The sequence below is a fragment of the Mesoplodon densirostris genome, chromosome 16, assembly GCF_025265405.1.
Source record: "Mesoplodon densirostris isolate mMesDen1 chromosome 16, mMesDen1 primary haplotype, whole genome shotgun sequence".
NCBI classification, from domain to species: domain Eukaryota; kingdom Metazoa; phylum Chordata; class Mammalia; order Artiodactyla; family Ziphiidae; genus Mesoplodon; species Mesoplodon densirostris.
Genome location: NC_082676.1, coordinates 44419470 through 44445648, shown reverse-complemented (window position 1 = coordinate 44445648; position 26179 = coordinate 44419470). Strand labels below are relative to the sequence as shown.

General features: G+C 55.7%; 2 protein-coding genes across 6 annotated transcripts; both read left to right on the top strand.

Moving 5' to 3' along the window:
- The first annotated feature begins 1162 nt into the window (after positions 1 to 1162).
- Positions 1163 to 20105, top strand: FBXL19 (F-box and leucine rich repeat protein 19). Of its 5 annotated transcripts, none has more exons than XM_060120217.1 (11): positions 1163 to 1775; positions 3089 to 3289; positions 4691 to 4834; positions 4956 to 5042; positions 5136 to 5354; positions 5855 to 5887; positions 7161 to 7672; positions 14393 to 14556; positions 14646 to 14807; positions 19347 to 19565; positions 19674 to 20105. In XM_060120217.1, the coding sequence occupies exons 2-11, from the start codon at positions 3113 to 3115 to the stop codon at positions 19850 to 19852; spliced, it is 1896 nt and encodes a 631-aa protein (XP_059976200.1). In that variant the 5' UTR covers positions 1163 to 1775; positions 3089 to 3112; the 3' UTR covers positions 19853 to 20105. The 5 variants fall into 5 exon arrangements, with proteins under 5 accessions (XP_059976200.1, XP_059976199.1, XP_059976201.1 ...); XM_060120216.1 differs by having other exon boundaries at positions 5855 to 6016; XM_060120218.1 differs by lacking the exon at positions 3089 to 3289 and having other exon boundaries at positions 5855 to 6016.
- Positions 20106 to 21482: 1377 nt separating this feature from the next.
- Positions 21483 to 25922, top strand: ORAI3 (ORAI calcium release-activated calcium modulator 3). The gene is made up of 2 exons (XM_060120222.1): positions 21483 to 22288; positions 25180 to 25922. The coding sequence occupies exons 1-2, from the start codon at positions 22061 to 22063 to the stop codon at positions 25837 to 25839; spliced, it is 888 nt and encodes a 295-aa protein (XP_059976205.1). The 5' UTR covers positions 21483 to 22060; the 3' UTR covers positions 25840 to 25922.
- The last annotated feature ends 257 nt before the right edge of the window (positions 25923 to 26179 follow it).

Genomic DNA, 26179 nt, shown 5'->3' with positions numbered 1-26179 from the left:
CCCGTTTCTGCAGGGAGTAGTCTTAGCGCATGGACTACAAATCCCAGGTCGCCATCTCCCCTTTCCTTCGGCCGCCATCTTCGCTGGTAGCCCCCGCCCCTTTCCCCTTCCATTGTCTCGACCGAAGATAATAGAGGGGAGCAGGGAAGACTGCAACTCCCGTCAGGCTCTGCGCCAACGGGATGGGAATTTCGGTATTACAGGCGGGCGAGATGGCCAAGGTGGTAGAATGAGGCGATGGGGAGAGGCTAGGTAGCCTGCCATCTTTATGGTAGTCTCCTTAGCCTCCTGGTTCCGCCATTCTTAAGGAACGCTAGAAGGCTAAGAAACTACTATTCCCATCGCACCTCATAAGATCGACTACTAGTCAGGTGTCCGCCCCTTTTCCGCCATCTTGCTTGTAGTCCTCGTTCCTTTTCACCTTTCCATTGTTCCTGACGAGTAGAAATGGCAACGGGAAGGCAGCAGATGGACTGCGACTCCCGTCAGGTACCACACACGCGGAGGGTTGTGGACAGGAGGGCGTGTGAGTGCCTGGGAAGGAGGTCAGGCCGGGGAAGAAGGCCATGTTGTTTGTAGTCATCGTTCCCGCTGCCCTATGCTTTGCAACGGGGAGCCTCGGGGCAACCGGACTATAACTCCCGGCATCCTCGGCTCCCGGCTTGGCACGTCCTCCGCCATCTTGTATGTAGTCCCCGCTGGCCCCAGCATCCCATTGTTCCCACGGTGGCACCAGCGTCCGCAGGACCACGAGTTCCGTCGTGCCCTGCGCGTGTTAGTCCTGGAAAGTGGAGGTGGTGGGGGAAGGAGGGAGCAGGGGGCGGGGTTCTTCTGGGAGAAGGAGGGAGTAAAGAGGAGGAGGAGGAGGGAAGGAGGAGAGAGGGGAGGGGGAAGAGAGGAGGAAGGAGGAAGGAGCTCAGGAGGGATGAGAGAGGCGGCCAGGGCCCCGGGCCGAAGCAGCGCGGGGCCGGGGGACCAGGGGGGCTGAGACACCCCAATTGCCCCCTCCCCCTTTTCCTGCCCCCTTCCATCCTTTCCTTCCAGCCTCCTGCTTGAGGAAGGGGATTTATTCAAATTTTATTTAAATCCCTATCTCCGGAGGGTCGCGCGCTGGGGGGAGGGGAGAGGGCGGGGGCGCGCGCAGGCTGGGGGGGCGGGGCCGAGCAGCTTCCTTCACCCCCCTCTGCTCGCCCCGTAGCGGTCGGGCAGGGGGCCGCAGGCCAGGGGCGGGCCCAGGGGAGGGGGGCAGGTTACAGGGACCCCCCCCTCCCCGGGAACCGGCGGTGGGCGGGGCTTGAACCCCGGAAACGGTGCGGGGGCCCAGGCCTGGCCCAGGACCCCTGGGCCGTGGGGGCCGGGAAGGGGCCAGTTAAAGGGCCAGGGGCGCCGGGGAGAGGCGGGGCGGGGTGGGGGGAGGGGAGCTGGGACTCGGACCCCCGGACTGAGTGGGGACCGGGCAGAAGCTGTACACCCTGCGCCCGAGGAGCCCCTGTTGGCCTGGGGGGGCTGAGGGACTAAGCCCCCCAGAGCAGGACCTCCCCCTGGAAGGGCCGCGCCGCAGCCCGTGGGAGGGCCTCGCCCCCGGCGCCCCCCATCTCCACTCGCCGCCGTCCCGGCCTCCGCCGGAGGGAGGGGCCGAGCGCCCTCGGGGGGCCGTGGACCCCGGCGTTCTGAGCGTTTCGCGCCCCGTGCCGCCCGGCCCCCCCGCCGCCGATGGCCGCCGACCCGCCGGGAGCTGCCGAGAAGGGAGAGATGGCTCCCGGGACACGTGTGAGGTGGGTTCATGCGGCTCCTCCTCACCCCCAGACCTGGGCAGCACCCAGTCCCATTCATCCTCAGCCCGGCCTCTCTCTACCTTACCCGCCCCCAGCCTCACCCTCTCTTTGCTCCAAACTCCTCATCTCCACCCCTCCTTCCTGTTACCTCTCAACCTTGGGGAACTGGCCTTCCTTCCTAGACCCTGCTTCCCCTTGCAGACCCCCATCCCCGCCTGCAGTCGCCGCCCTCCAAGGCCCCTCCCCTGGAGCGCTGGAGGGCCCCTTCCCCCCATGGATGGGTCTGGAAGTCCCTGGAAAGGGGGAAGCTGGAGTAAGACTCTGGCCATAAAGAGACCCTCCAGGCCTGCTGAGTCTGTATGGGATCTTGGAGGATCTGGTTTCCATGGGAAGGGGAGCCCAAGGGATTCTAGACAATTAGGGGTGGAAAGCAGCTTGGGAAGCTGGGGGGGGTGGTGCACATGTAGGACTGAGCCCATCTTGAGTTCTGTGGAGATGTCAGGCTGGATTCGACAATCCCAGGGAATCTGGGAGATTGCCCAGGTTGACCTGAGAGACCCATGAGGAGGCTGTCTTAGAGCAGACGGAGCTCCGTGGGGAGCAGAGTTGAGATTTTTGGCTGAGGAGGGCTCTGCAGCAGCATCTCAGGGAGCGTTTCCGAGCACTGGGAAGTTGGGCAACACAGTGACTCTTTAGGGACTGGGTTAGGGAAGAAGGATACCATTGAATCTGGTGAGGAAATCTAGATTTTAGGAGAAGAGAGATTGGGTGTGTTAGTAGCTAATGAAAGAGAGAAGAGAGGGAGTAGGAAAGGTCTGGAGCTTCCACCCAGGAATCTGTGGGTATTTGGGAGCTAAATCTGGGGCATTTTAGATTGGGGAGTGCATGGGCTGGAGCACATTTGGGTAACGGGAAGAGTTGGGACCTGTCTAAGGTAACTCCACAGACAAGGAGCCCCTGGCTTTCCAAGAAGCTTTGCTGTGGGGATGTCAGTGGAGAGGGCCCATGTCCCTCTCAGTGTCCTTTCGTCCTCCCTGGCCTAGGCAGGGGGGCACGATGAAGTGTCAGAGCAAGAGTGAGCTCAGGAAGCCAGTTCTCGGGCCTCCCAGAGGGCCTGGGTGAGCTGCTTCAGGGAGAGAGCGGCCTTGCCTAGATGGAGTGGTTCCCCTCACCCCCTGCAGGAGGGACACCTTGTTACTTGTCTCCCTGGGTAGGAAGCCAAGCTCTGGCTGCCTAGGAGTGGGGGAAGCTGCCAGGAGTCTCCCCGGCCAGGGCCCCAGTGGGCCCCTGACCTTGCCACCCTCCACCCACAGCCCTCGGCGTTGCTGACGCCCCCAATGTCGTCGAGCAGCCGGGGGCCGGGGGCCGGAGCGCGCCGACGCCGAACCCGCTGCCGCCGCTGCCGGGCCTGTGTGCGAACTGAGTGCGGGGACTGCCACTTCTGCCGAGACATGAAGAAGTTTGGGGGGCCCGGGCGCATGAAGCAGTCGTGCCTGCTCCGGCAGTGCACTGCCGTGAGTTCTGCCCCCACCGTAGCGGGCACGCCTGGGGCTCCGGGCACCTTTCCCCAGCCAGCCCCAGCGCCTTTCTTGGTGGCTGGGGGTGACTCCTTAGAGTGTAATGTAAAGTTGCTGTTTGTTCACTCATTCATTCACTGGCTTGTTCAAATATTCGCCAGGCCCGTTTTTGTCCTCAGCTTCAAGCTGGGGCCAGCGTTAGGGTGTACAGAAGAATCCATCCCACTCTGTACCTTCACGCTTTTCCCAACTTTCAGAAGTACAGACCCACAGAAAGCTCAGGCCCTCTTGTACCCCTTCCCAGAGCTGGCCCTGTGAATAGGTCTTTGCCTTCTTTGGCGTCCTTTTCACCTGTTAGAGTGGTCTTGGATTTGAGGCCAGTCTTACCCGCTGTGTGACCTTGAGCAAAATTACTCTGAACCTCAAGGTACCTTCTCTGTGAAATGTTTCCTTTGCTGAGTTGTAAAGGTTAAACAGCATGGATATGAATGTACCTGCTACAAGGCCCAGCACACAGTAGGTATCCAAGAAACATGGGTTTCCTCCCAGCTTCCTCATCCTCTGAGCTTCCCAGGGCTCCAGAGAGTGGTCCTTCCCCAGCAGCCGTGAGGAGCCAGCTGCATCCTATGTCCCCCTCATGCCGCCACCTCCCTTTTTTCCTGCAGCCACTCTTTCCTTGTTGGTCTCTTTACCCCACAGCCCCTCCCTTTTCCTCCTTTCTCCCCCAACCCTTGCCTCACTTTCCTTCCTTCTTCCCCACCTGCTGCTTCCTTGAGCCTGCCTCACAACCTTCTTGATATGACTCAATATTACCACTGATTTCCCCAAAGTCATGTTGTCTGAAGGCCACTCTCCTTTTTCTAGGGCCAGGCAGCTGCCTTTCGTGTTCCCAGGGGTCTTGCCAAAATCGGGTTTATTGTGGGGTCCAGGGCAATCCTTGCGCTGCTCACTGAGCAAACTCAGAATCACCCCAAGCTGCTGCTGTGTTCCCTCCAGCCCTCTCTGGGTATTATTGTCATGCTTGCCTATAGTCTTCTTCCTTTCCCAAAGCCAGCTACAATTTCAGGGTCACAAAGGCCCTGGATCCAGATGCAACGATCACAGCAGTAATAACAGCTATGTATGAACTACATTTCCTGCATTATCTCATTTTTATGACAGTCTTGCAAGAAAAAAATTCCTAGCCCCATTTTACAAATGGAGAGACAGAGATGTAAGGAGGTTAAATCGGTTGGTTGCTCAAGGTCATACTGCCAAAAAGGAGCAAATTCAGGATTTGACCCAGCTTGGCCCACGGGTTCTGAACCTCATCCAGCAGCGGGCCAGGATCCCCAGAAAGAAGGGTCTTTCTCCTGCTGCTTGCTTTTGGGGTCCCTGACGCCCTCTCTCCCCCGACAGCCTGTGCTCCCACACACAGCTGTATGCCTCTTGTGTGGGGAGGCTGGGAAGGAGGACACAGTGGAGGGAGAGGAAGAGAAATTTGGTTTGAGCCTCATGGAGTGTACAATCTGCAACGAGATCGTCCACCCTGGCTGCCTGAAGGTGATGGCCCTGGGAACCCTGGAGGCTGGGGTAGGGCAGATTGTCGGGGAGCAAGGAGGTGGGCTAGGCTGCCTCTGAGTTTGCTGGCACCTGACATCCACTCCCTGCCCTCTGCCTGCAGATGGGGAAGGCTGAGGGTGTCATCAATGCAGAGATCCCCAACTGCTGGGAGTGCCCTCGCTGCACCCAGGAAGGCCGGACTAGCAAGGTAGGGGCTGGGGCTTGTCTGGGTGCTAGGCTCTGGGTAGGCGGGAGGTTGGGGATCTGTGCAGAACCTCACCCCCAGCTTCAATCTCCCCAGGATTCAGGTGAGGGACCAGGCCGCCGCAGGGCTGACAACGGCGAGGAGGGCGCCAGCCTGGGGAGTGGCTGGAAGCTGACGGAGGAGCCGCCACTTCCACCACCCCCACCCAGGCGCAAGGGTCCCCTACCTGCTGGGCCCCCCCCAGAGGACGTGCCTGGGCCCCCCAAAAGAAAGGAGAGGGAGGCAGGGAATGAGCCCCCTACCCCAAGGAAAAAGGTGAGCCAGGGAGCATGCTCACTAGGTCCAGCCTAAGGGATTCTGGGAGCTGTAGTCCTGTTCCTTTTGGAGGGGAGGGGGGCCCTGGGAGATAGTGCTTCATGGGTTTCCCCCAGGGATTGTAGGGCGATGTAGTTCAGAAGTTGTTGGTGGGAGGATGGCGCGTGCTCAGTATGGTGGAGAGGTACAGGTGAGAGGCAAATGGCACTGGATAGGGAAGCTTTGGGTGCTTTAGGGAAGAGGCAGAGAGCATGCTCAAATTAGCTGCTGCAGAGGAGGAAGGAGGGGCTGGAAAGGGCCTGAGGGGGAAGAAAGAGGAGATGAGAGCATGCTCAGTGAGCCAAGACACTGGTTACAAGGTGAGCATGCTCAGAGTTCTCCCTGAGATGGGGGCTTCTGGGATTTGTAGTCTAAGAGGAGAGCATAGATCTTAGTTTTGTGGACAGTGCGGGGCTAATGGCGTCACTCCCTTTCCCCCTATCTCCTTCTTGCCTTGGTAGGTGAAAGGAGGCCGAGAGAGGCACCTGAAGAAGGTGGGTGGAGACGCCTGCCTCCTCCGAGGATCGGACCCAGGCGGCCCCGGCCTTCTGCCCCCCAGGGTTCTGAATCCAAGCCAGGCTTTCTCGTCCTGCCACCCTGGGCTCCCTCCCGAGAACTGGGAGGTGTGCCGGGGACCTCCTCCCTCCCCTTCCCACCTTTCCTTGCCCCACCCTGCACCCTGAAGACAGAAATCTGTCCCTTCCTGCCTATGTTGTCCTGCCCCAGCCCCACTTGGCCATGATGGGCATTTGGGCCCCTGGGAAGAGTGGAGGGGGAGAGTGGGTTGGGGCCAGGCCACAAGAGCCCCGGATTTCCCAAGAACCCTTGGGGTATCGTCTGACCCATTTGCCTTGTCTTTCCAGACCTTAAAGGGGGAAAGAACTGAGTTCAAATCCCTGTTCAGCCACTGACTCCCTGATTGGTCTTGGCAACTTGTCAGCTGCTCTGAGCCTCAGTTTCCTCATCAGTGAAATGGAGATGATACTACCTCCCTTACCCCATCTATGCCACCGAGCTGTTTAATGACATTAAAGTAAACGAGCTTTGTAAACTGAAAATGTACTAGATTCTAGGGAAATAAGGCCCAGAGAGGTTTAAAGACTTGTCCAAGGTCACACAGCAAAGCTAGAATTCAGATGTCACTTTGCACTGACACACTGAATGCCAGGGTCTGCCTGATTGTGTTCAAATTCTGCCTCTGCCATTTATCAGTTTGTAACCTTGGGCAAGTCCCATAATCTCTGAGCCTAAGTTTCCTCATGTCTAAAAAGAGTGGCCCAAGTTGCCCACTCCATCCCAGCACTGTGAGGATGTCATGAGTCAGGATGGGAGGCTCCACCCAGGGCCAGACAGTCATTGTTACTCTCACATCATTGAAGAGACACTTGAAATTGTCTGGTCCAGCGTTCCATGTTGTAGATGATGAGAAAGGGGCTTCCCAATGTCACACAGAGAATGGATAGCCCAGCCAGTACTCAAAACTAGACCTGTAACTGTTCTCCACACCTCACTGCTTTTGGAAACTCATAAGCTAGTGAGACCCATAAGACTTAATTCTTTGGATCAGCGCCTTCACGTGACAGATAAGGAAAGTGAAAAGTCCAGAGAGGGCCATGGCTTGACTGAGGCCTCACGTCACTCAGGAGCAGAGCCAGGGCTGGAACTCAGGACTGTACCTTGGGCCGTTCATCCCTTGGTGACTCCTCAGGGATAGGGGGTGGGGAGGTATGTGCCAGGCCCTAGAACAGCCTTCCTCTCTCTCCGCAGAAACCAAAGCCGCCTTTGGCCTCTGCAGAGGGCCCGGCGGTGCCGTCCCCATCACCCCAGAGGGAGAAGCTAGAGCGTTTCAAGCGGATGTGCCAGCTGCTGGAGCGGGTGCCTGACACCTCCTCGTCCTCGTCAGACTCCGACTCGGACTCCGACTCGTCAGGCACATCCCTGAGTGAGGATGAGGCTCCTGGGGAGGCCCGGAATGGGCGACGGCCAGCCCGGGGCAGCTCAGGCGAGAAGGAGAACCGTGGGGGGCGGCGGGCTGTGCGCCCTGGCAGTGGGGGACCCCTCCTCAGCTGGCCCCTGGGCCCCGCCCCCCCGCCCCGGCCCCCACAGCTGGAGCGGCACGTGGTGCGGCCCCCACCTCGAAGCCCTGAGCCCGACACGCTGCCTCTGGCTGCCGGATCCGACCACCCCCTGCCCCGAGCCGCCTGGCTTCGAGTCTTCCAGCACCTTGGGCCCCGAGAGCTATGCATTTGCATGCGAGTCTGCCGGACTTGGAGCCGCTGGTGAGTGGCCTGGACAGGCCTGGGTTCCATTGCCCACACGCTCCTCGCTTGCTGTGTGACCTGTTACAGATCCCAGAGCATCTCTGGGCCTTGTTCTTCTAATGATAATGCTTCTGTAGGATGTACATACTGCGGTGTGGTATTTCCGTGTTGACCACATACAGGCTGCTTTTTATATATGAGCTCCCTGAACCCTCACAACTTTGTGAGGTGGTACTGTTATCCTATTCTTCAGATGAAGCTGAGGTCAAGGTCATGTGGAGAGGAAGCAGTAGGACCAGGAATCTGAGCCCAGTCCTTCTGGCTCCAGAACCTTTCCTCTTAATAACTGTCATTTATGAGTGCTTAGTATGTGCCAAGCATAGTGCTGACTGCTGTGCCTGCATCATCTCACTTGCTTTTCACCTCCCTCTGCTGAGGACAGTCTTATTATTGCTCCCACTTACACATAAGAAAGCCCTTTGCCGAGTGGCCTCTGTCTTCCCAGAGGCAGCCATATTCGGGCCTCCTGATACCGCTTGGAACTTCTCTGTGGCCCGGAGCCACCACCAGCCCCTCTGCCCACCCTCCTCCCATCTCCCCACTGCTTTCTGAGTCTTGTTTCTACAGAAATGGTGGTCATCCTCCCAAACCCCTGGTCTTCCTCTTTGGTCCTGCCCCTGGCAACCCCCCCACCTCTCCATCAAACTCCTACAACACTCCTCCCTCCATGCCCCCCCACCCCAAAAGAGCACATAGAGGCTTGCTGCATGTTGACGAGCCTTCATTCACTTTCATGTTCCCATGAAACTGTTCAGGGCAGATACTGTATCTGTTTTAGCTTCATGTTCTCAGCACAGGACAAAGGGTAGTGTAGGTGCTCAAAAACCATTTTATTAAGTGAGTAAATCCAGACTCTTTCCCAGGCCCTTACTGTGGGCCAGGCATCCTGTTGGGCACTTTGCAAACATTAGCTGATGTGTTCCTCATAATAACAGCCCTGCGAGGTGGGGGAATGAGGGACACCTGAAAGCACAGTGCAGTTAGTGGCTGACCTCAAACCCCAGTCCTTTTCCTAAGGATTTTGGGGTGCTTGTTCATACTTTCTGGTCTCCGTGGAAGCTATAGAGCTAAGAAGAGAGGAAGGTAGGCTCTGGAGGTAAATTACCCGTAGGTGAATCTTCCTCCTCCTCTGATGAGCTGTATGCTATCGGGCTAGTTCCTTAACTTCTCTATGCCTCAATTTCTTCATCTGTTAAAACAGGGGAACCAAGGCATTTACTTTCTAGTGTTTTTGTAAGCTAATATACATAAAGAATTGAGGACAGTACTTAGGAAAGAGAAATTTCTCAGTGCCTTAACAGCAATCATTATCACTCACTCAGCTAGCTACAAATATTTACTGAAAGCATAGACTTTTACATCCTCAGAACACAGATCTGTGCCCTTGAAGAGCTCCCAGTCAAACTGCAACATAGAAGCAAATAGTTACAGCAGTTGCTGGGGATCACCACCCTTGCCTCAAGTAATAATTGAGGAAATGTTTGCTGAGGCCTCTTTATCAGGGCCAGCCCTGTGTTTGGCGTGTGGGATCCAGAGCTTGAAGAGGACCTGATTTCTGCCTCAAGGGGAGACTTGTGACTGGAGGTGGACAAAGCAGAGAAGCTGGACTGGACGGTGGTTTCCAGCTTGGGCCCTGGAGTCTGGCACCCTTGGGTTTCATCAGCTGTGATTCCTGTACTTCCTGGATGAAATGGCCATGGGTGGATAGCTATACCTATCAAGGCCTCCCTTTTCCTGTCTGTAGTCTGGGTTCATATCAATACCTTGTAGGGATAAAATGAGGTGGTTCTTGCAAAACACTTTATTTTTAGCACAGTACCTGAAGGGTGCTAAACACTCAATAAAGTAGTGGCTTTTGATGAGAAGGATGAGGGGAAGGCAGAGCAAGGGCCTGCGGGGGGCACAGTGGGACCAGTCAGGAGGCTCTGCCAGCCTAGGCACAGAAGCAGGGGCAGTGAGGATGGAGAGGAGGGACTGGAGTTGGGAACTTTTTAAGAAGCAGAATGGCTTGGATTTGGTGACTGAATGGCTGCGGGAGCAGCAGGGTGGCTCTCAACTGAGTTTCTGGTCCATGAGCCTGGGTGGGGAGCAATGCCATGGCCCAGGCTTGGGAATACTGAGGAGGGGCAGGTTCCAGGATAAAGCCAAGAGCTCAGATTTGCCGTGTTTGGTCTGAAAGGCCTTTGGGCCAGTCAGGAACAAACAGGAGAGAGAGCAGCTGGATGTACAGGTCTGATGCTTAAAAGAAAGATCCAAGTTCGGGAGTTTTTAACCTATAGGTAGCGACTTTCAAGGAAGAGGGCAGAAATCAGAATGTCAGCATTTGTGAGTTAGAGAAAGAACAGGCAGAGAGAGATCGAGGGCACGAGTGTGTCCTGAAGGAGAGGTTGAGGAAGGAGTGAGTGATGAGCAGGGTCAGGTGTTGACGAGAGGTCATGAGAGGCCAAGGACCGGAAGTGGCAGTTGGATTTCGCTACAAGGAGGTGTTGATATCTTTGGCTGTGCTACGTGGGGGTGAGGGCACTGGAGCCAGGTCGCCCTGGAGTTGAGGTTGGACTTGATCTGTTTGTTCTCTGCTGTGTCCCTGGTTTCTAAGATATGTGGCATACAGTAGGTACTGAAAAAACGCTTGTTGAATGAGTGAATGAATGAAAGTGAGGAAATCAGGATAGAGTGTGGAAAGAGGTAGTGAAGGTGGAGTGGGAGAGAAATCTGTAGGTGGGAGAGCAGGAGGTTGCAGGCTTTCCTGTCCGGTGCCTTCCATCTTCTCTTGGAAACGGGCGGCAGAGTGATCTGCCCAGGCGAGTGGAGGGAGGGCGGGTGGACACAGCCTGGGGGAGCTGCTGAGTCTCAGGGAAGAGGGTTGGGACTTTGGAGGAAATGAGCAAGGAAGGAACTAGACCCCAGGTTCAAGGCAGCTGGGGTTAGGAGTAAAGACTTAGAGGTGGACAGATTGGAGGACAGCGCTGGCAGCAGGGAGCCCAGAGAGCTGAGAAGGAAGAACTGTCTTCGGTTGGAGCCAGGAGGCTGTGCATTCCTAACAGGGGGCAGTTTGGGCTGGTCTGGCTCTGTGGCCCCAGAGGGCCTCTGCAAGAGGGAGGTTTTGCACTCAAATTTGGGGATTTGGAGGTGGGCTTAGCAGGGTGCTGACTTGGTCAGGGGTGTTGAGTCAAGGGGAAAGGGAATGGGGTAAGGCATTTGAACATCAAGTTCTACCTCCCCTGGCTTGGTGTATGCTTTGGCCTCAGACTTCTTCTGACCTCTTGCCTAAGTGTCACTCTCTAGTCTAGAAGGAACTTGGCCATGGCTCCCTGTCGCGTTCACAACGAACTTCCACGGTCCTGTTGGACATCTGGACATGAACGGTAACTGCACTAAGCACTTCTTTTTAGAGAAGCCCTTCAGAAGGGTCCTGCACTATCTCCCTTCTTCTTTTTTTTAACGTCTTTCATTTAATTTTTTTCAATCATTGTTTAAAAAAAATGGAAGTATAGTTAATTTCCTCTCCCTTCATTTTTGCAGCAAACCTTTGAAATAAGTGCTGCCTTTACCCCATTTTATGGTATGGAAAGCGGAGGCCCAGAGAGAGCAAGTGACTTGCCTAAGGTCACTCAAAGCACAGAGGTGGCAGAGCTGGGATTTAGATCCCCACGGCTCACACTCCTCACCTCTGAGCTCTGTGGCCACAGCCGTCCAGCCTGGCATTCCAGCCCTCCTTGCCACAGCACCCCTACCCTGGGCCTCCTCTAGCCTCACCCCTGCCTCTTCTCCACTTCAGAATTCAGGCTCTAGATCCAGACTAGCCTGGTTTACGACCTGGCTCTGCTACCACTAGTAGCTGTGGGACGTTGAATAAGTCTCTTAACCTCCCTGGGCCTCATTTTCCTTACCTCTAAAAAGGAGACTAGTATTTACCTCCTAGGGCTGTTGTAAGGTTAAATGCTTAGTGCACAGAATGCAGTAAACCCTCAGTGAACACTAGATGTTAGTGCTAGAGTGACTGTCATCGTCATCCTCATCGTTAAGGGGAGATGATGCATTGCCCTTTGCTCCTGCCGCCTCAGGTTCTCAGAGCTCTCCGTTTTCTCTGTGTGCACTGGGCCTGGATACTGGTTCTTCCTCATCTGGAACTCACATCATCTTCCTCCCCTCACCGGAATAACTACTGCCTTCCTTTTTTTTTTTTCCTGCCGCGCTGCGTGGCAGGCAGGATCTTAGTTCCCCGACCAGGGATCAAACCCGTGCCCCCTGCAGTGGAAGCTCAGAGTGCTAACCACTGGACCGCCAGGGAAGTCCTAACTACTGCCTTCCTTAAAGTCTCAGATCAGGCATTGTCTCCCTGGGAAGCTCCCCCTCCCAGTTTCTCATTGACTCTTATCATGTCCCTTGTTGCCTTACTTACTGTGGACTTAGCTGTTACCTGCCTGTTTTCTCACTGTTCCATTCCTGGACACTTAGTATCAATAGGGCCCTCAGTGACTGTTGGCTGCCACTCTGAGGTTTAAACCCAGTGTTCTCGTCATCTAAGGGTAAAGGGACAAATTAGCTACAGCCAGGAAAAGTCAGGAGAGACTTCCTGGAAGAGGAAGCACTAGAGCTGAGCCCTGAGTGATCTGGGGTGGTTGGCATTTCTGTCAGTCACACATGTGCCAAAATGTGTTGGCACCAAACAGCGTGTGTCTATAGACGGGCAGGTGGTTTGGCCTGGCTCTTGTGGAGTATGATATAGAAACAGTTGGTGGCCTATGTGTGCCCCCAGGGGGAAGGGCTCCCTTCTAGCCGTGGAAGATACAGGAGGGCTTCAAGGTGGTGGCGGCAGTTGAGCTGGAACTCAAGACTGGGTTGGAGTGAGCAGAGAGAGATTTTGGATGGAGTAGGATGGAGAAAAGGGGCAGGACCTAGGGTCAGAAGCTGGGTTGAAGGTGGGTTATTTTGGGGTTTGTTTTTTTCCTTTTCCTTTTTAGAATTGGAGAGATTTGCAAATGTTTATTGGTTGAGTGGAAGGAACCAGGAGAGGGAGAGGCTAGAATGCCAGAAGAGGGGGGAAATGGTAGGAGGTGGCAGGTGGGACAGGGGGGTGGAGTTGTTCAGATTGAAGGCTTAGTGTCTGTGCTTCCAGCTTTCCCTAAAATGTCACCCGGGGCTCCGGAGTGTGCCTGGCAGTTGTAAGTGGCACAAAAACATGGCTTAATCCTTCCATTATTGATAGTTTTGAAAAGGAAATCTCTCCATTGGGGGCTATTATATCTTTAACACCTTTCTAATGCTTATCTCCCTGTTTAATAAAAACAGTCCTTAGATGGTAGCCGAAAGCCACAGCAACACCTAGCTAGAATTTAGTAACCCTGGCCTGTTATTATGGTGTTTATTTCTAAGGTTAACGTATTTATGTGAAACAATACTGGTTTTAAGTTCAAAGAAGACAATCAATTTAAACATAAATTCATGTTCTGCACATGAGTGAATAGCGAATGACTAGAGTTTGGGCATCACTGCCCCAGCCCAGGGCTTCTTGAAGGGAAAGCCTCCAGAATGGGGGCTGGGAGGGAGATAAGAGACAGCTTCCCGCATCCCTCCTCACCCTTGCTGCTTCAGACGCAGTTCATCTAGCCCAGTGGGAATTTCCTGACATGGCTTTGAACTACTAGAAGAAACTTTTCAGACTGAGTCTTGAGGAACTTCAGTGTACTACGAAGTACTAGTAGATGACCTTGGGAGAGATGGGGAAGGGTTCCCTGGTAAAATAAATTTGGGAAGCCCTTCTCTGGGTCTCTGCATGTTGGACTAATCAAGGCTCTCAGAAATGTTGGGATCAGGATCAAACAAACCTGTTTCACTTTGTTGAGGCCTCATTCGTCTTTGTAGTTTCAATACCTGGGACCTACTAGGCCTTCCATAAACACTGACTGAGTGAATAAATGGGAAGCCATAAATGAGATGTGTTGTAGGGGGTGCTCTGTGGGAGCTTTGAGTGGTTCACACTGGCTTGGCATCATCCATTCATGCAACAGATGTGCAACAGGTAATGTACTATGCACCTGGCCCAGTGCTGGGCACTGGGGCTGCTGAGGGGAAGAAGCCAGGGCTGCCCTTGTGGAGCCTCCATTCTAGTTGGAGGGATACAGTAATCAAAGAGAGACTAGGGCTGTAAGTCAAGCCTTGGGCAGCTGGTCCTCAGGATGGGCAGACGCGGATCAAGGGCAGAAATTAGTAGAGGATGAGAAGTGCCCACAGCCACCATAAGAAGCCCAGGGTAGGGGATGGGGGGCTGCTGAAAGATCTCTTTGGGCCTCCATCAAATACAGTGTGTGTGTGTGTGTGTGGGGGGGGTGTCTTTGGCAGAACGGCAGAACGCTTTAGCAGCTGTAAGGCCCGCTAACTATAGTAACCCCATTTGAGCTTACAACAACCTTGTGGGCAGGCTGATTCTGGACTGTCATCTCTACAAGGCCTCTGAGGCTCAGAGAGAGGAGTGGACTTGCCCAAGGTCTCACATCCAGTTAGTGATGGAATTGACCCCTAAGCCCAATGCTCTTGGCCTGGGTCCTGGAAGCCCTCCCCGCTATCTTATATGGACCAGGAGAGAGCTGGGGTGAACCCGTTAGCATGGGGGTGGGGAATTGTGGGCTCCCTGAGAGCTGAGGACTGAGGTCTCTGTCTTCCCCTTGTGGCCGACAGGTGCTACGACAAGCGTCTGTGGCCTCGAATGGACCTGAGCCGGCGGAAGTCACTGACCCCGCCCATGCTTAGTGGTGTGGTTCGTCGCCAGCCTCGAGCTCTGGACCTCAGCTGGACAGGTGTCTCCAAGAAGCAGCTCATGTGGCTTCTGAACCGACTGCAAGGTAGTGCCGGGTGGTGAGGCGGGACTGGGGGAGGAGGGGGACAGACCTCGGACGGAGTCCTCCTAGCGCCAGTTTCCCGGTGCCCCCAGGCCTGCAGGAGCTGGTGCTCTCTGGCTGCTCCTGGCTCTCCGTGTCTGCCCTGGGTTCAGCCCCACTGCCGGCCCTGCGGCTCCTGGACCTCCGCTGGATCGAGGATGTTAAGGACTCCCAGCTCCGAGAGCTGCTGCTGCCTCCGCCAGACACCAAACCAGGTGCGGCCTCTGTTCACCCCTCTGTCGAAGGGGTCGGACAGGGTGGGGGTATGAGGCCTCCAAGGTCTCTTCTGACTCCTGCTGGGTATTAAAGGATTTGAAGAAAGGACGGGACACATGAGTTTGAGCAGACAGGCCCTGCTTGGCCATTGTTCATTCGTTCACTCTCCTGCTGTGTGCTGGGCCCTGTGATCAGAGCTGAGGGAACAGGATGAGGAGGATGTAGCCCCTGCCTTCTAGGGGGAAGATGATCATGGGATGAAACACAATATAGGACAGGAGGAGGATACAGAATTCTGGGAGAAGCCAGGGGATTGTGAGTGAAGTCTCTGGGTGTGGCGGGCACTACTGGAGAGCCTTCGCCAGAGGGAGCAGCGGTGACCGCTGTGGAAGAATGCAGGCCCAGTGTGGCTGATCAGTTCCATTTGTCAAGAGGAGCCAGAAATAAGGATTTTCTGTGAAATATCCTGGTTTTTAAATGATGGCAATTAATTCAGATTCTTTTAAAATTCATGTGTGGACCCAGCAAAAATATGACTGAGCAACAGATTTGGCCCCTAGATCCTCTTGTCCTACAGTAAAAGGATAAGGATTTTGCTGAGGGAACAGAGCAGAAAGAGGGAGCCAGTTGACTTGGGAGGTTGTGTGGAGGTGGTAGTTTCATTTCCCAAGTCAGACCAGCCACCTCTTCACCTGGTCAGGCCCAGGTCCTCCGCCAGGTAAAGTCAGCTTTATGGCATACGTAGTTCTGGGTCTGGCCCTATGTAGGGCCCTGGAGACCTCAAACTGTCAGACCCATTCCCCGCCCGGGTGGAACCCCAGTCATGTGGAAGAGAGAGACCCAGAAGTAGAAGGTTATGGCGTGACATGGTGGGAGCTGTGGTCGGTGGGGGCGAGTGGTGGGCAGGAAGGCAGTGAGAGAAGCCTTCCTTGAGGGGGTGCTATTTGAACTGAGTCCTGAAAGGGACAGCATTTTCCCAGGGAGTGTGAGGCAGGAATAAACAGTTTTATGGGATGTGAAAACCATATTGGCAAAGGGGGATGCTGGGAACTGAGGCTGGTCAGGTGAGCGCAGGCCTGGTCACTTTGGGGGGTCATATGGAGGTGTGAGGTGGGGATGCTGAGGCCTGGGGCTCTTTGTCTAGCTCTAGCCAGGAGATGGGATACTCATGGCATCTTCTCTGGCCCCCACCAGTCTGTTCTCCATAATGAAGCCGGTGAACTATCCAGAAAGTCAGATCTGTCCACGTCACCCCATGCTCTACACTCGTTCTCATTGCTCCTGGTGGTCTTTGGATGAAGATCAGTATTTTACCACAGTCAATAAATCCTGATCTGGCTCCCACTGACCTATGATGTCCTTACACTTCAGCCACCTCAGCCTCCTTGCCAAGTTTCCTCCAGTCCCAGGGCCTTTGCCCACTCCTCTTTGCTTAGAATGCTCTATCCTCCTTCACCTGATGAACACCTAATCGTCTTTCAGGCCTCAGCGTAAATGTCACTTACTCCTAGAAGCCCTCCATGATCTTATCCCCCATTGAGATTACAGTCCCTCTTCTAGAGAACAGTCCCCTCCCAGCATATCATTGTACAGTTGTGAAATGATTTGATTAAAATTAGTTTCCTCCCACAAGATTCTTTTTTTTTTTTTTTTTTTTGGGCGGTACGCGGGCCTCTCACTGTTGTGGCCTCTCCCGTTGCGGAACACAGGCTCCGGACGCGCAGGCTCAGCGGCCATGGCTCACGGGCCCAGCCGCTCTGCGGCATGTGGGATCTTCCCGGACCGGGGCACAAACCTGTGTCCCCTGCATCGGCAGGCGGACTCTCAACCACTGCGCCACCAGGGAAGCCCTCCCACAAGATTCTTAAGCTCTGTGAGGGTGAGGACAGTCCGCTCACCCCAGCACCTTGCTTTCACAGCTCTCTTTCATGGCTCCCTTCTTCCCACCCCATACCCCTCCACAGCAGTCTTGGAAGGGGAGTAGAGGAAGAACTAGGATTTTTCCCATTTTCTGGATGAGGCCTCAGAGGCCCAGAGGCCCAGAGGCCCAGAGGGGTTGAGAGCCAGACCTGAGCACCCACCCACTGCCCAGTCTTACTGGAGTTGGACTGAGCATTGGGAACCGTGCGTTCCAGGAGGTGAGAAAGTGCCGGTTGTCCGGCAGACTGACTCCATCTCCTCCTGCTTCAATTCACTTCAGTTTAAGCCCCTTTTCTCAGGAGCTTGCAAAGGTGAGCTGTCCAGGCCTCCAAGGCCTAAATTCTCATTGGGACTTTACACCCACCTTTATCATCTTGGCTCCCTGGCTTCGTGCAGCATTCCTGGAGCAAAACTGAAAGTTTTCCTACTTCCTTGCTTTTGCCCCTGCTGTTCTGTGCCTAGCTGCACTTCCCTCCCATGTTCCCTCTCCACACATTCAAATGCTCGAAGGCCCACCTCAGTGAAATCCTCCCTGATGCCCACTTCTCCCGCCCCAGCCACACGTGACCTCTCTTTCTTCTGCTTCCCTCTATTGGCTCTTAGCTGTGGCCCAAGGTTGAGGGCATCTGCAGATATATCCCCTTTCCAGGCTCTCAGCTCCTCAAAGAAAAAAAAAGAGGTAGACTTCAGAGCTTGCCTTGTCAGGTGCCCACAGACTTGGTGGCCTAGCAGTTTACAGAAGTGGTGGGCTTGGTGCAGGACGTTAGGGAGTACACCATGCAGCTTTCATCATCAGGTGAAAGGGGTAGCCCAGTGATGACAGAGCTGACAATTTTTCAAGGAAAAGCTCCATAACAAAAATTTCTTTATAAAAATGTCCTTTTGGGAATTCCATGGCAGACCAGTGGTTAGGACTCCAAGCTTTCACTGCTGAGGGCCCAGGTTCAATCCTTGGTCGGTGAGCTAAGATCCTGCAGGCCACGTGGAGTGGCAAAAAAAGTCCTTTTATGTAGCATCAGTCACTGAGAAAATTTTTAGCACTATGCAGACACCATAGAACACTTGTGTAGGCTAGCCTCCTGACTTTGTGACATCTGATCTAGTTTATTTAGGGGCTAGGCTGGTGTCTGGGAAGCAGATAGCGGTGTGGGAAGAGTTTGGACTTAGAGTCACAAGGCCTGGTGTCCTGACTCTGTTAATTCAGGTCTTGGATAGATTGTTAAGTGACTTGAAGCCTCAGTTTTCTCATCTGTAAACAGGAATGATGATCAGAGAACTTGTTTCCCAAGGCTGTGGTTCTTAAAATGTGGTCTCTGGACCAGCAGCTCAACATCGCTGGAGAACTTGGTTTTTTTTGTTTGGTTGGGTTTTTTTGGCCACACCAGGCGGCATGCGGGATCTTAGTTCCCCAATCAGGGATCGAACCCTGCAGTGGAAGCACACAGTTTTAAACACTGGACCGCCAGGGAATTCCCTGGAGAACGTATTGGGAAAATAAACTCTGAGGCCCCACCTTAGACTACCTGAACTCTGGGGGCGGGGCCAGCTGCCAGGGAGATGCAGAAGCCTCTCCAGTTGGAGAGCCGCTGGCCTAGGGGCAGGCAGCCAGTTAGCTGGTGCCTGGCCCACGGTGCATGCTCAAGCAATGGCTGCTGATGCACGAAGGGAATTAAGTTACAAAAACCAAAAACGGAAATGCAGCATTGTGGTAGATACAATAAATGGAAAGCTTTGGGTGCAGAGATAAGGGGTGGGTGCTCTTCTACCCCGGAGAGAGAGGAAGAGGAGACCTCTGACCTCAGACCAGAAAGCCAGGGACCCTGGCCAGGCAGGGGATTGAGCACAGGTGGCCCCAGGCAGAATCTCTTGGGGTAGGGTCCCCTGTGGAGTTTGGCCCAAGTATTTGGCGGGGAGAGAGAGGAGTTTGGAGCTGAGACGGGTGAGACCTTGTAGGAACTGGAATGTTCCACCAAGGAGATTGGACTTCTCTGAGGTGCCCTTGGAAAGTTTTTAGCCGAGGAGGGATGTGGTCCCATTTGCATTTGAGAACGGCTGTCTTTGGATGGGTGGGGCAGGAGCTCAGGCAGGAGTGGTGTCGCCCCAGTGGTAAAGGGATCCAGATGGGGACTCCACTGATCATGAAAGGAGAGAGATGTGCCAGAGGAGCCTGCTGGGATGGCAGTTCTGTCGGGGATGTCATTTGTTGGATGAGTGACTACATTTTGAGCACCTATGCCCCAATTCCTGGGCACAGAGCAAGAACAAGACAGAAATTCTTGCCTTCATGGAAGTGACATTCTAGTGGGACGAGAGGAAAAATATATAATATGTCAGATGGTGAGAAAAAGAGGGAAAAATGCAGGGAAGGGGTTTGAGTATGTGGAATGTTACAGTTTCAGGTGGAGTAATCACGGAAGGCCTCCTTGAGGCAGTGTGAGCACTGGACAGATGAAACGATGTCAAGTTGTGTGTGTTTGGGGGAGAAGAGCAAGCCATGAGCCACGTAGAGAATGCAAGTCGAGGTTCCCTTATAGTGGGAGCAGGTTTAGGGGGTGGTGAGGGATGAGTGTGCAGGGATGGCAGCAGCCAGGAGGCTGACCTCTTCTCTGCCTGCCCAGGGCAAACGGAGAGCCGTGGGCGGCTGCAGGGGGTAGCTGAGCTGCGCCTGGCCGGCCTGGAGCTAACGGATGCCTCCTTGCGGCTTCTGCTGCGCCACGCACCCCAGCTGAGCGCCCTGGACCTGAGCCACTGCGCCCACGTTGGGGATCCCAGCGTCCACCTCCTCACGGCCCCCACCTCCCCGCTCCGAGAGACCCTGGTGCACCTCAACCTTGCCGGTAAGCGTGGTCCCTTGTTTGTCCATCCTGCTAACCTCTTGGTCCCGGTGGTCCATGCCCACCCGCTACTCACCTTCCTGGTCTCAGCTGCCATTGCCCCATCCCCAGGTTGCCACCGCCTCACGGACCACTGCCTCCCGCTGTTCCGCCGCTGCCCGCGCCTACGCCGCCTAGACCTGCGCTCCTGCCGCCAGCTCTCCCCTGAAGCTTGTGCCCGGCTGGCAGCCGCCGGGCCCCCTGGCCCCTTCCGCTGCCCAGAGGAGAAGCTGCTTCTCAAGGACAGCTAGTTGGGTGCCCCCCACCCTCCCCCAGGACTCATCAGGAGCCTGGACCTCAGGCCTTCATTTCACCCCTGCCAGGAGGCCAGGTTCCCCACCTCATGACTAGGGATTCCTGCCCAGGGACTTGAGCCAGCCTCCCCGCCTCTACCCCCTGCACTGATATCTCTGGGGGTCTCTCCTTCCCATCCCCTCCCCCTTCCACCTGCTTCATTGTCCATTCCCTGGGGGGAGTGGGTCAGAGGTACTGGGGGGTGCTGAGCCAAAGGGATGGTGGGAGGGGGGCAGAGGTGCAAGTCTGAGGGAGGGAGAATGGGGAAAGGGTATCTGCACACAGGATACTGGGAGCCAGGGGGCTGGGGGAGGTGGAGGATGGGCGGGGGGGTGGGGGGCGGGCAGAAAGCAGACCACCAAGGGTTCAGGGAACAAAGACCAGATACTTGGAGTTGGGGGGTGGGGTAGGGGGGGCCAAAAAGGGAAACAAGAGGAGCAATTGGGGATCCAGACGTCAGAGATGAGGGGATTCTGGGAGCCAGGGGAAAGGCAGGGCTGAGTGAGGGGTGGGGGCAGGAGCACCCCCTCGGGGTCACCCCTCTCCTTCCTCCCTCCCCAGATTTCAGTTCCTTCCCCCCAGCCCTGACTCCTTGAACGTCACTGACAATGGCAGCTATTGTGAGGAGTGGGGGCTGCGGGCCTTCCCGCTGTTCGGCGCGGCCCTGGGGAGCGGTGAGGGGTACCCCAGCCCCCTACCTGCCTCCCCGCACTATACTTGAACATTCATCTGTACTGAAGTGTTACTTGAACCGGGGGAAACTCGGACCTGGGGGAGCCGGAGCTTGAGGGGACAGGACCAGCTTGGACTGAGGCTGGACCGGTGGGCACCCAGTTTGGACTGGACCACCCCCAGGCTCTCTCTTGCTTTACTGTATTGAGCAGCTCCACCCCTCCTGACCTGGGGTGGGGGTGGGGGTGGGTGCCAGCCCAGTGATGGGGAAGATGGGACTCCTCCAGCTTGGCTCTTCCCACTCTTTCATCGTCATGGAAACTTGTATCCCATTTGCCCAGGGAACTGCCACTCCTGGTTGCCATGGAATTAGCAGCCAATGGACACCTTCCAAAGCCAGTGCTAAGGCTGGAAAGGGCCCCTCATAGTTGCCGTGGGAACTTAGTAACAGACTCTCGGCCCTCCCCTGCCCCTTCCTCCACTGCGGGGGCGGGTTTTGGGGAGCCAGAGGGAGGGGTCGGGGCCAGGTCCCGCCCCTCAGCCCAGGCCTCCCTGGGGAGCCAGGTTGTACCATGTAGGGGAGGGGGGAATCTATCCACATACCTCAGGTAACAGGGAGGTGCGCGGGTGGGGGGAGGGACTGGGCGGACCAAAGGCCGGAGGGGAGGGGGTCCTGGGAATCGCAAAAGGCTTGAGGATGGGGCTGCTTGGGGGAGGGGGAGGAGGCAGCCCGGCGGGGGGCAAGTGGGGGACCCAGCCGGGCTGGGCCCCTGAGCCCCGGGTCTGTACAATATGGTTTGCTATAAAAGTCAAAATCTTCCAGCCGGGGCCGCCGAGTTCGTGTGTGTGTCTGCGGCTTTGGGGATGTGGGGCTAGGGCGGGGATGACCCGAGTGTTCTTTGAGGCCCTGGGGGGAGGGGGCTGTTTGGATGGATCTGGGGGACCTAGGTCCTACTGGGCTTCCGGAAATTGAGGATGCAGGGTCTCCTGCGGTCCCTACAGTTAGATGAGCTCACTTTCCCGGAGTTCACTGTTTTAGGTAGGGTTTTGGAGTCTGGACGTTGGAGGTGTCCAGGTGTACCTGCAGTGGTCCAGAGCCCGGAACTCCCAGTCACTGGCTGGGGCTGGGCGTTCATCTCAGCGGGGCTTAGGCACCTAGAGGATATTCTAAGTGGACTGGGGTCTCGGGGTCCCTTGGGATCTCTGCGGACGGTCCCCCGGCTCCACCCCATCATGTGGCCGCCCCGACTCCGCCTCCGCCCCAGTTCCTGTTTCGGCCTCGGCAGTCCTGCTTCAGCCCCTAGGGCTCCACGCAGACGCCTGCTCTTCATTCTCCGCCCGGGCCACGTCTTCCTGGGCGCTCGCCTTCCGCATCCCCGCTCGTCCCGCCGGGGGATGGGGCCTTCCCCCGGCCTGGGCCGGCCCTGCTGGGGTCCCCGAGGCGACTCGGCCCCGCCTTGATGGACTGACCCGCCTGGTGCTGCGGCCCCAGGATGAAGGGCGGCGAGGGGGACCCGGGCGAACAGGCCCCGCTGAACCCGGAGGCCGAGAGCCCCGCGGGCTCGGCCACCTACCGGGAGTTCGTGCACCGCGGCTACTTGGACCTGATGGGGGCCAGTCAGCACTCGCTGCGGGCGCTCAGCTGGCGCCGCCTCTACCTCAGCCGGGCCAAGCTGAAAGCTTCCAGCCGCACGTCTGCCCTGCTCTCGGGCTTCGCCATGGTGAGGGAAGGGAAGGGGCGCACAGGGTGGGGGTGAAGCACAGTGTGGGCACTGGGTTGGGGGCAAAGTGAATGGGTACCCAAGGGAGACAGGGTAGAGGAAAGGGAAAGACCGGTTTTTAAGAGGTACAAGAGGGGTAGCAAACAAGGTCCCACGGGACTCCTCAAGTCCCTTTTTATGGGTGTGTGCGTGTGTATAAACAGGTTCCTAGCATAAACTGGGCCGTGGGGAGGATAAGCAAGTCCTAAAGGTGTCACAGGGGACACGTCATGTCAAGGGGGTAGACAAATCACCCAGGGGGATACATATGCAAGGATAGAGCGAAGTGCTCCCAAAGGAGCATGGTCCAGCATTAGTGGTTACTAGATCCCCACCGGAGGTTCAGCACCAAATCAGAGCTGGGTGGGGGCTGGGAGGTGAGGTGGTTGAGAGAGCAAACTGGATGGAGTGGTCACACCCAAAAGAAGGAGGGCGGCCAGGCCCCAGCAGGCACACAGGGTGCTTAGTGTAGCCCAGGAAAGCTCTGAGAAGAGAGGATGCCTGTGAGGGAGCCCCTAGCGAAAAAAGCTGCTTAGGAAGCTGATACATGATTCTGGAGATGATAAACTCCAAGTGCAGGTGATATCCGCTGACGGTCCAGGGCAGAAGCCTCACAGGAAGTGGGACCGAGGGAGGTCCCAGGGTGAGGAGCAGTTAGCAGACACAAGTCCTGGCTCTTGTGGCCAGCTATGTAACCCTGGACAGGCCTCCGCCTCCTCGCAGGCCAGTGGGAAATTGTGAGATCATGGAGGGTGCACCCTCTGTAGCCTGCCAAGTAGCTGCCCCAAGGTGAGCTCATTCTTGTCATCAAACCCTAGATCCAAGCATGTCAGAGCAAGGCACACATCAGAATGCCTCAGACTACCTGTTAACGGAAACCAAGGCCCAGAATGGGACAGTGGCTTTGCCTGCCAAGAGCACTCAGCAGCTGAAGGATATAGGATGAACTAGGACCCAGGGTCGCTAGACTGTTAGTCCAGGGTTTCCCACCATCATGACAGGAAGAAGGAGAAAATGGGCTGGAGGGGGGTCCTCATAGGAACATGAGGGGGATATCAACATGAGGATAAAAAGGGGTCATAGCACCGGGTGATTTGCGTTAGTCTCTGCTCCTCTCTGTGCCACAACCTCTGTATTAGAATGATGAGAGGGAAAGTTTCTACCCCTAAGGGTCATCCTAGGTCTATGGTTTTCTACGTGGGGGTCCGGATCTGCAGGTCAGCTCACCCTTCCTGATGTGGGGTCATCTCAGGACAGGGAGCTGGCTCCCCTTCACCTGTACAGACTGCAGAGGGAAGGGAGCAGCCCCGTGAACCTAGCTGAGGGAGTTGCCCCGCCCCCATGTCCCCCATGGTCCAGCCTGTTCCCAAGGGGACAATCCGGCCAGCTGCTGGACTTGCATGTTGCTGGGGTGACAGCTTAAGGGCCAGGACCTTCTCTGCAGGATCAAGAGGCCAGATGAGTAGGTTCTGGGGGCCAGACTGGCCCCAGTCCTGCCAGGGGAGGTCAAGGCTGACTCAGGCTGTGGGAGAAACCAGGACCAGGCCTGGCCCAGATCTCTGTCTGTGGAAAACACCTGCTAACACCCGCCATGGCCCAATTTCCCAAAATATTCAGCCTTGCCTTCCTACCACCACCCTCCTGGCTCTGCACCTTCCTCCTTCCCCCAGCCCCAGGGCAACCTAATGGATCTTGCAAGAACCAGGCATGGGGAAAGATCCCGGTTCTGGAATTCAGATGGCCTGGGTTAGAATAACATTATATAAATCGTATTGAACCATCACTAAGTACCAGGCACTGTGCTTAAGGCTTTTATGTGCATCATCCTTCTATTATCCTATGAAGTAGGTACCACTACTGTGACCATTTTACAGATGAGAAAACTGAGGATCAAAGATGTTAAGACACCTGCCAGGGTTCCACAGCAAGTAAGTGGCAGGATTGAATTTAGGCAGTCCAGCTGTAGAGTCCAACTGTATACAAGCCTAGAACAGGATCATCAACTCAAATGTTTGCAAAGGCCTTTGGCAATATGGATGCCAAGTTGGCTGGGTGGGGACTGTGGCTATCAAGAGACACTCCTCACCCATCCAAAGGGAGCAGCCATGACTCAACCCTAGCTGATCGGTGCCATGCAGGAATGTGGGCCTGGTGTAACCAGACCTTCCAAGTTTCCGAGAGGATCTGGAAATAGGAATATTTACATGAAATCTCTTGAGTTTTAGAAGTTGGCAACGTAATTCTTTAAAAAACACACTGTCTGAGCCAAGCAAAACATGTTTGCAAGCTGGCCTGGGTTTGTGGCGTGCCAATTTGCAAACTCTGGCCTTGGACTTCAGCGTTAACTCTAATAATAACAGCAGACACTTACCTGAGCCTACTGTGTACCTCACACTATACTTATCACTTGATATATATTATCTCATTAAATTTTCAGAACAACCGTATAAGACAGGTAGGTGCTATTATCAATCCCTGTTTTCCAGATGAGGAGATTGAGGCACAGAGAGAACCAAACCACTTGCTCAAGGTTGCACAGCTTGTGGAGCTGAAAATGAACCCAGGCCACCCCACTCCAGAATCTGTGCTGTTTAACCCCTATAACAAGATAAGATTGTCAGAAACGTGCCATCCAGCCCTCTAGATAGCCAGGTGGGGAAACTGAGGTCTGGAACAGGACAGAGCCTTGCCAAGGCTGCCCATTCATTCACTCAACAAAGACTGGGTGCCCTCTCTGCCAAGCACTGTTCTTCTAGGTCTTAGGGATACATCAGTGATGTACACCAAGAGGCAGAAAACCCCTCTACTCTTGAGGTTATGGGCACTCAACCCATCCCTTCTTGTCCCCACAGGTGGCCATGGTAGAGGTACAGCTGGAGAGCAACCACGAATACCCGCCGGGCCTGCTGGTGGCCTTCAGTGCCTGCACCACCGTGCTGGTGGCTGTGCACCTCTTTGCACTCATGGTCTCCACCTGTCTGCTGCCTCACATTGAAGCCGTCAGCAACATCCACAACCTCAACTCTGTCCACCAGTCTCCACACCAGCGACTCCACCGCTACGTGGAGCTGGCCTGGGGCTTCTCCACTGCCTTGGGCACCTTCCTCTTCCTCGCTGAAGTTGTCCTGGTTGGCTGGGTCAAGTTTGTGCCCATCGGGGCCCCCTTGGGCACACCAGGCTCTGTGGTACCTGCTTCCCAGGTGCCTGAGACTCTGCCACCAGTGGCCACCTCCCTTAGTCCAGCTTCCAAGCCATCCTCTACTTCTGCAGCCCCGTCACAGGCTGAGCCACCTGAGGCCTGCCCACCTCGGCAAGCATGTGGCGGTGGTGGGGCCCATGGACCAGGCTGGCAAGCAGCCATGGCCTCCACGGCAATCATGGTACCTGTTGGGCTTGTGTTCATGGCCTTTGCCCTGCATTTCTACCGCTCCTTGGTGGCTCACAAGACCGACCGCCACAAGCAAGAGCTAGAGGAGCTGAGTCGCCTGCAGGGGGAGCTGCAGGCTGTGTGAGGCCGGTGTTAGCCACAGCTGCGAGCACCGCCTCCCTCAGGGGTCAGCCAGAGGCCCCAGGTCTACGGACCCCATCCCCCGCCCTGCCTGGAGCCACTTCCTGTGGCTACTCTCAGGTAGAGAACAGATTCCTGCCCTCAGGGTCCTTTGGGCTGGGCCTTGGGCAGCTCCCACATTCCCAGGGATTCTCCCTGTCAGTCTGTCCCATGGGTTTTGGAAATTCTACTCTACACCTGGGCTGGGAGGAGCAAGGGAGGAAGTGGAAGGTCCTCAGTCCAAGGCTCATGAGGTAGGTAGAGGGGAGGCAGGGAGACCCTGTCAGACCTTTGGTGCTGACTCT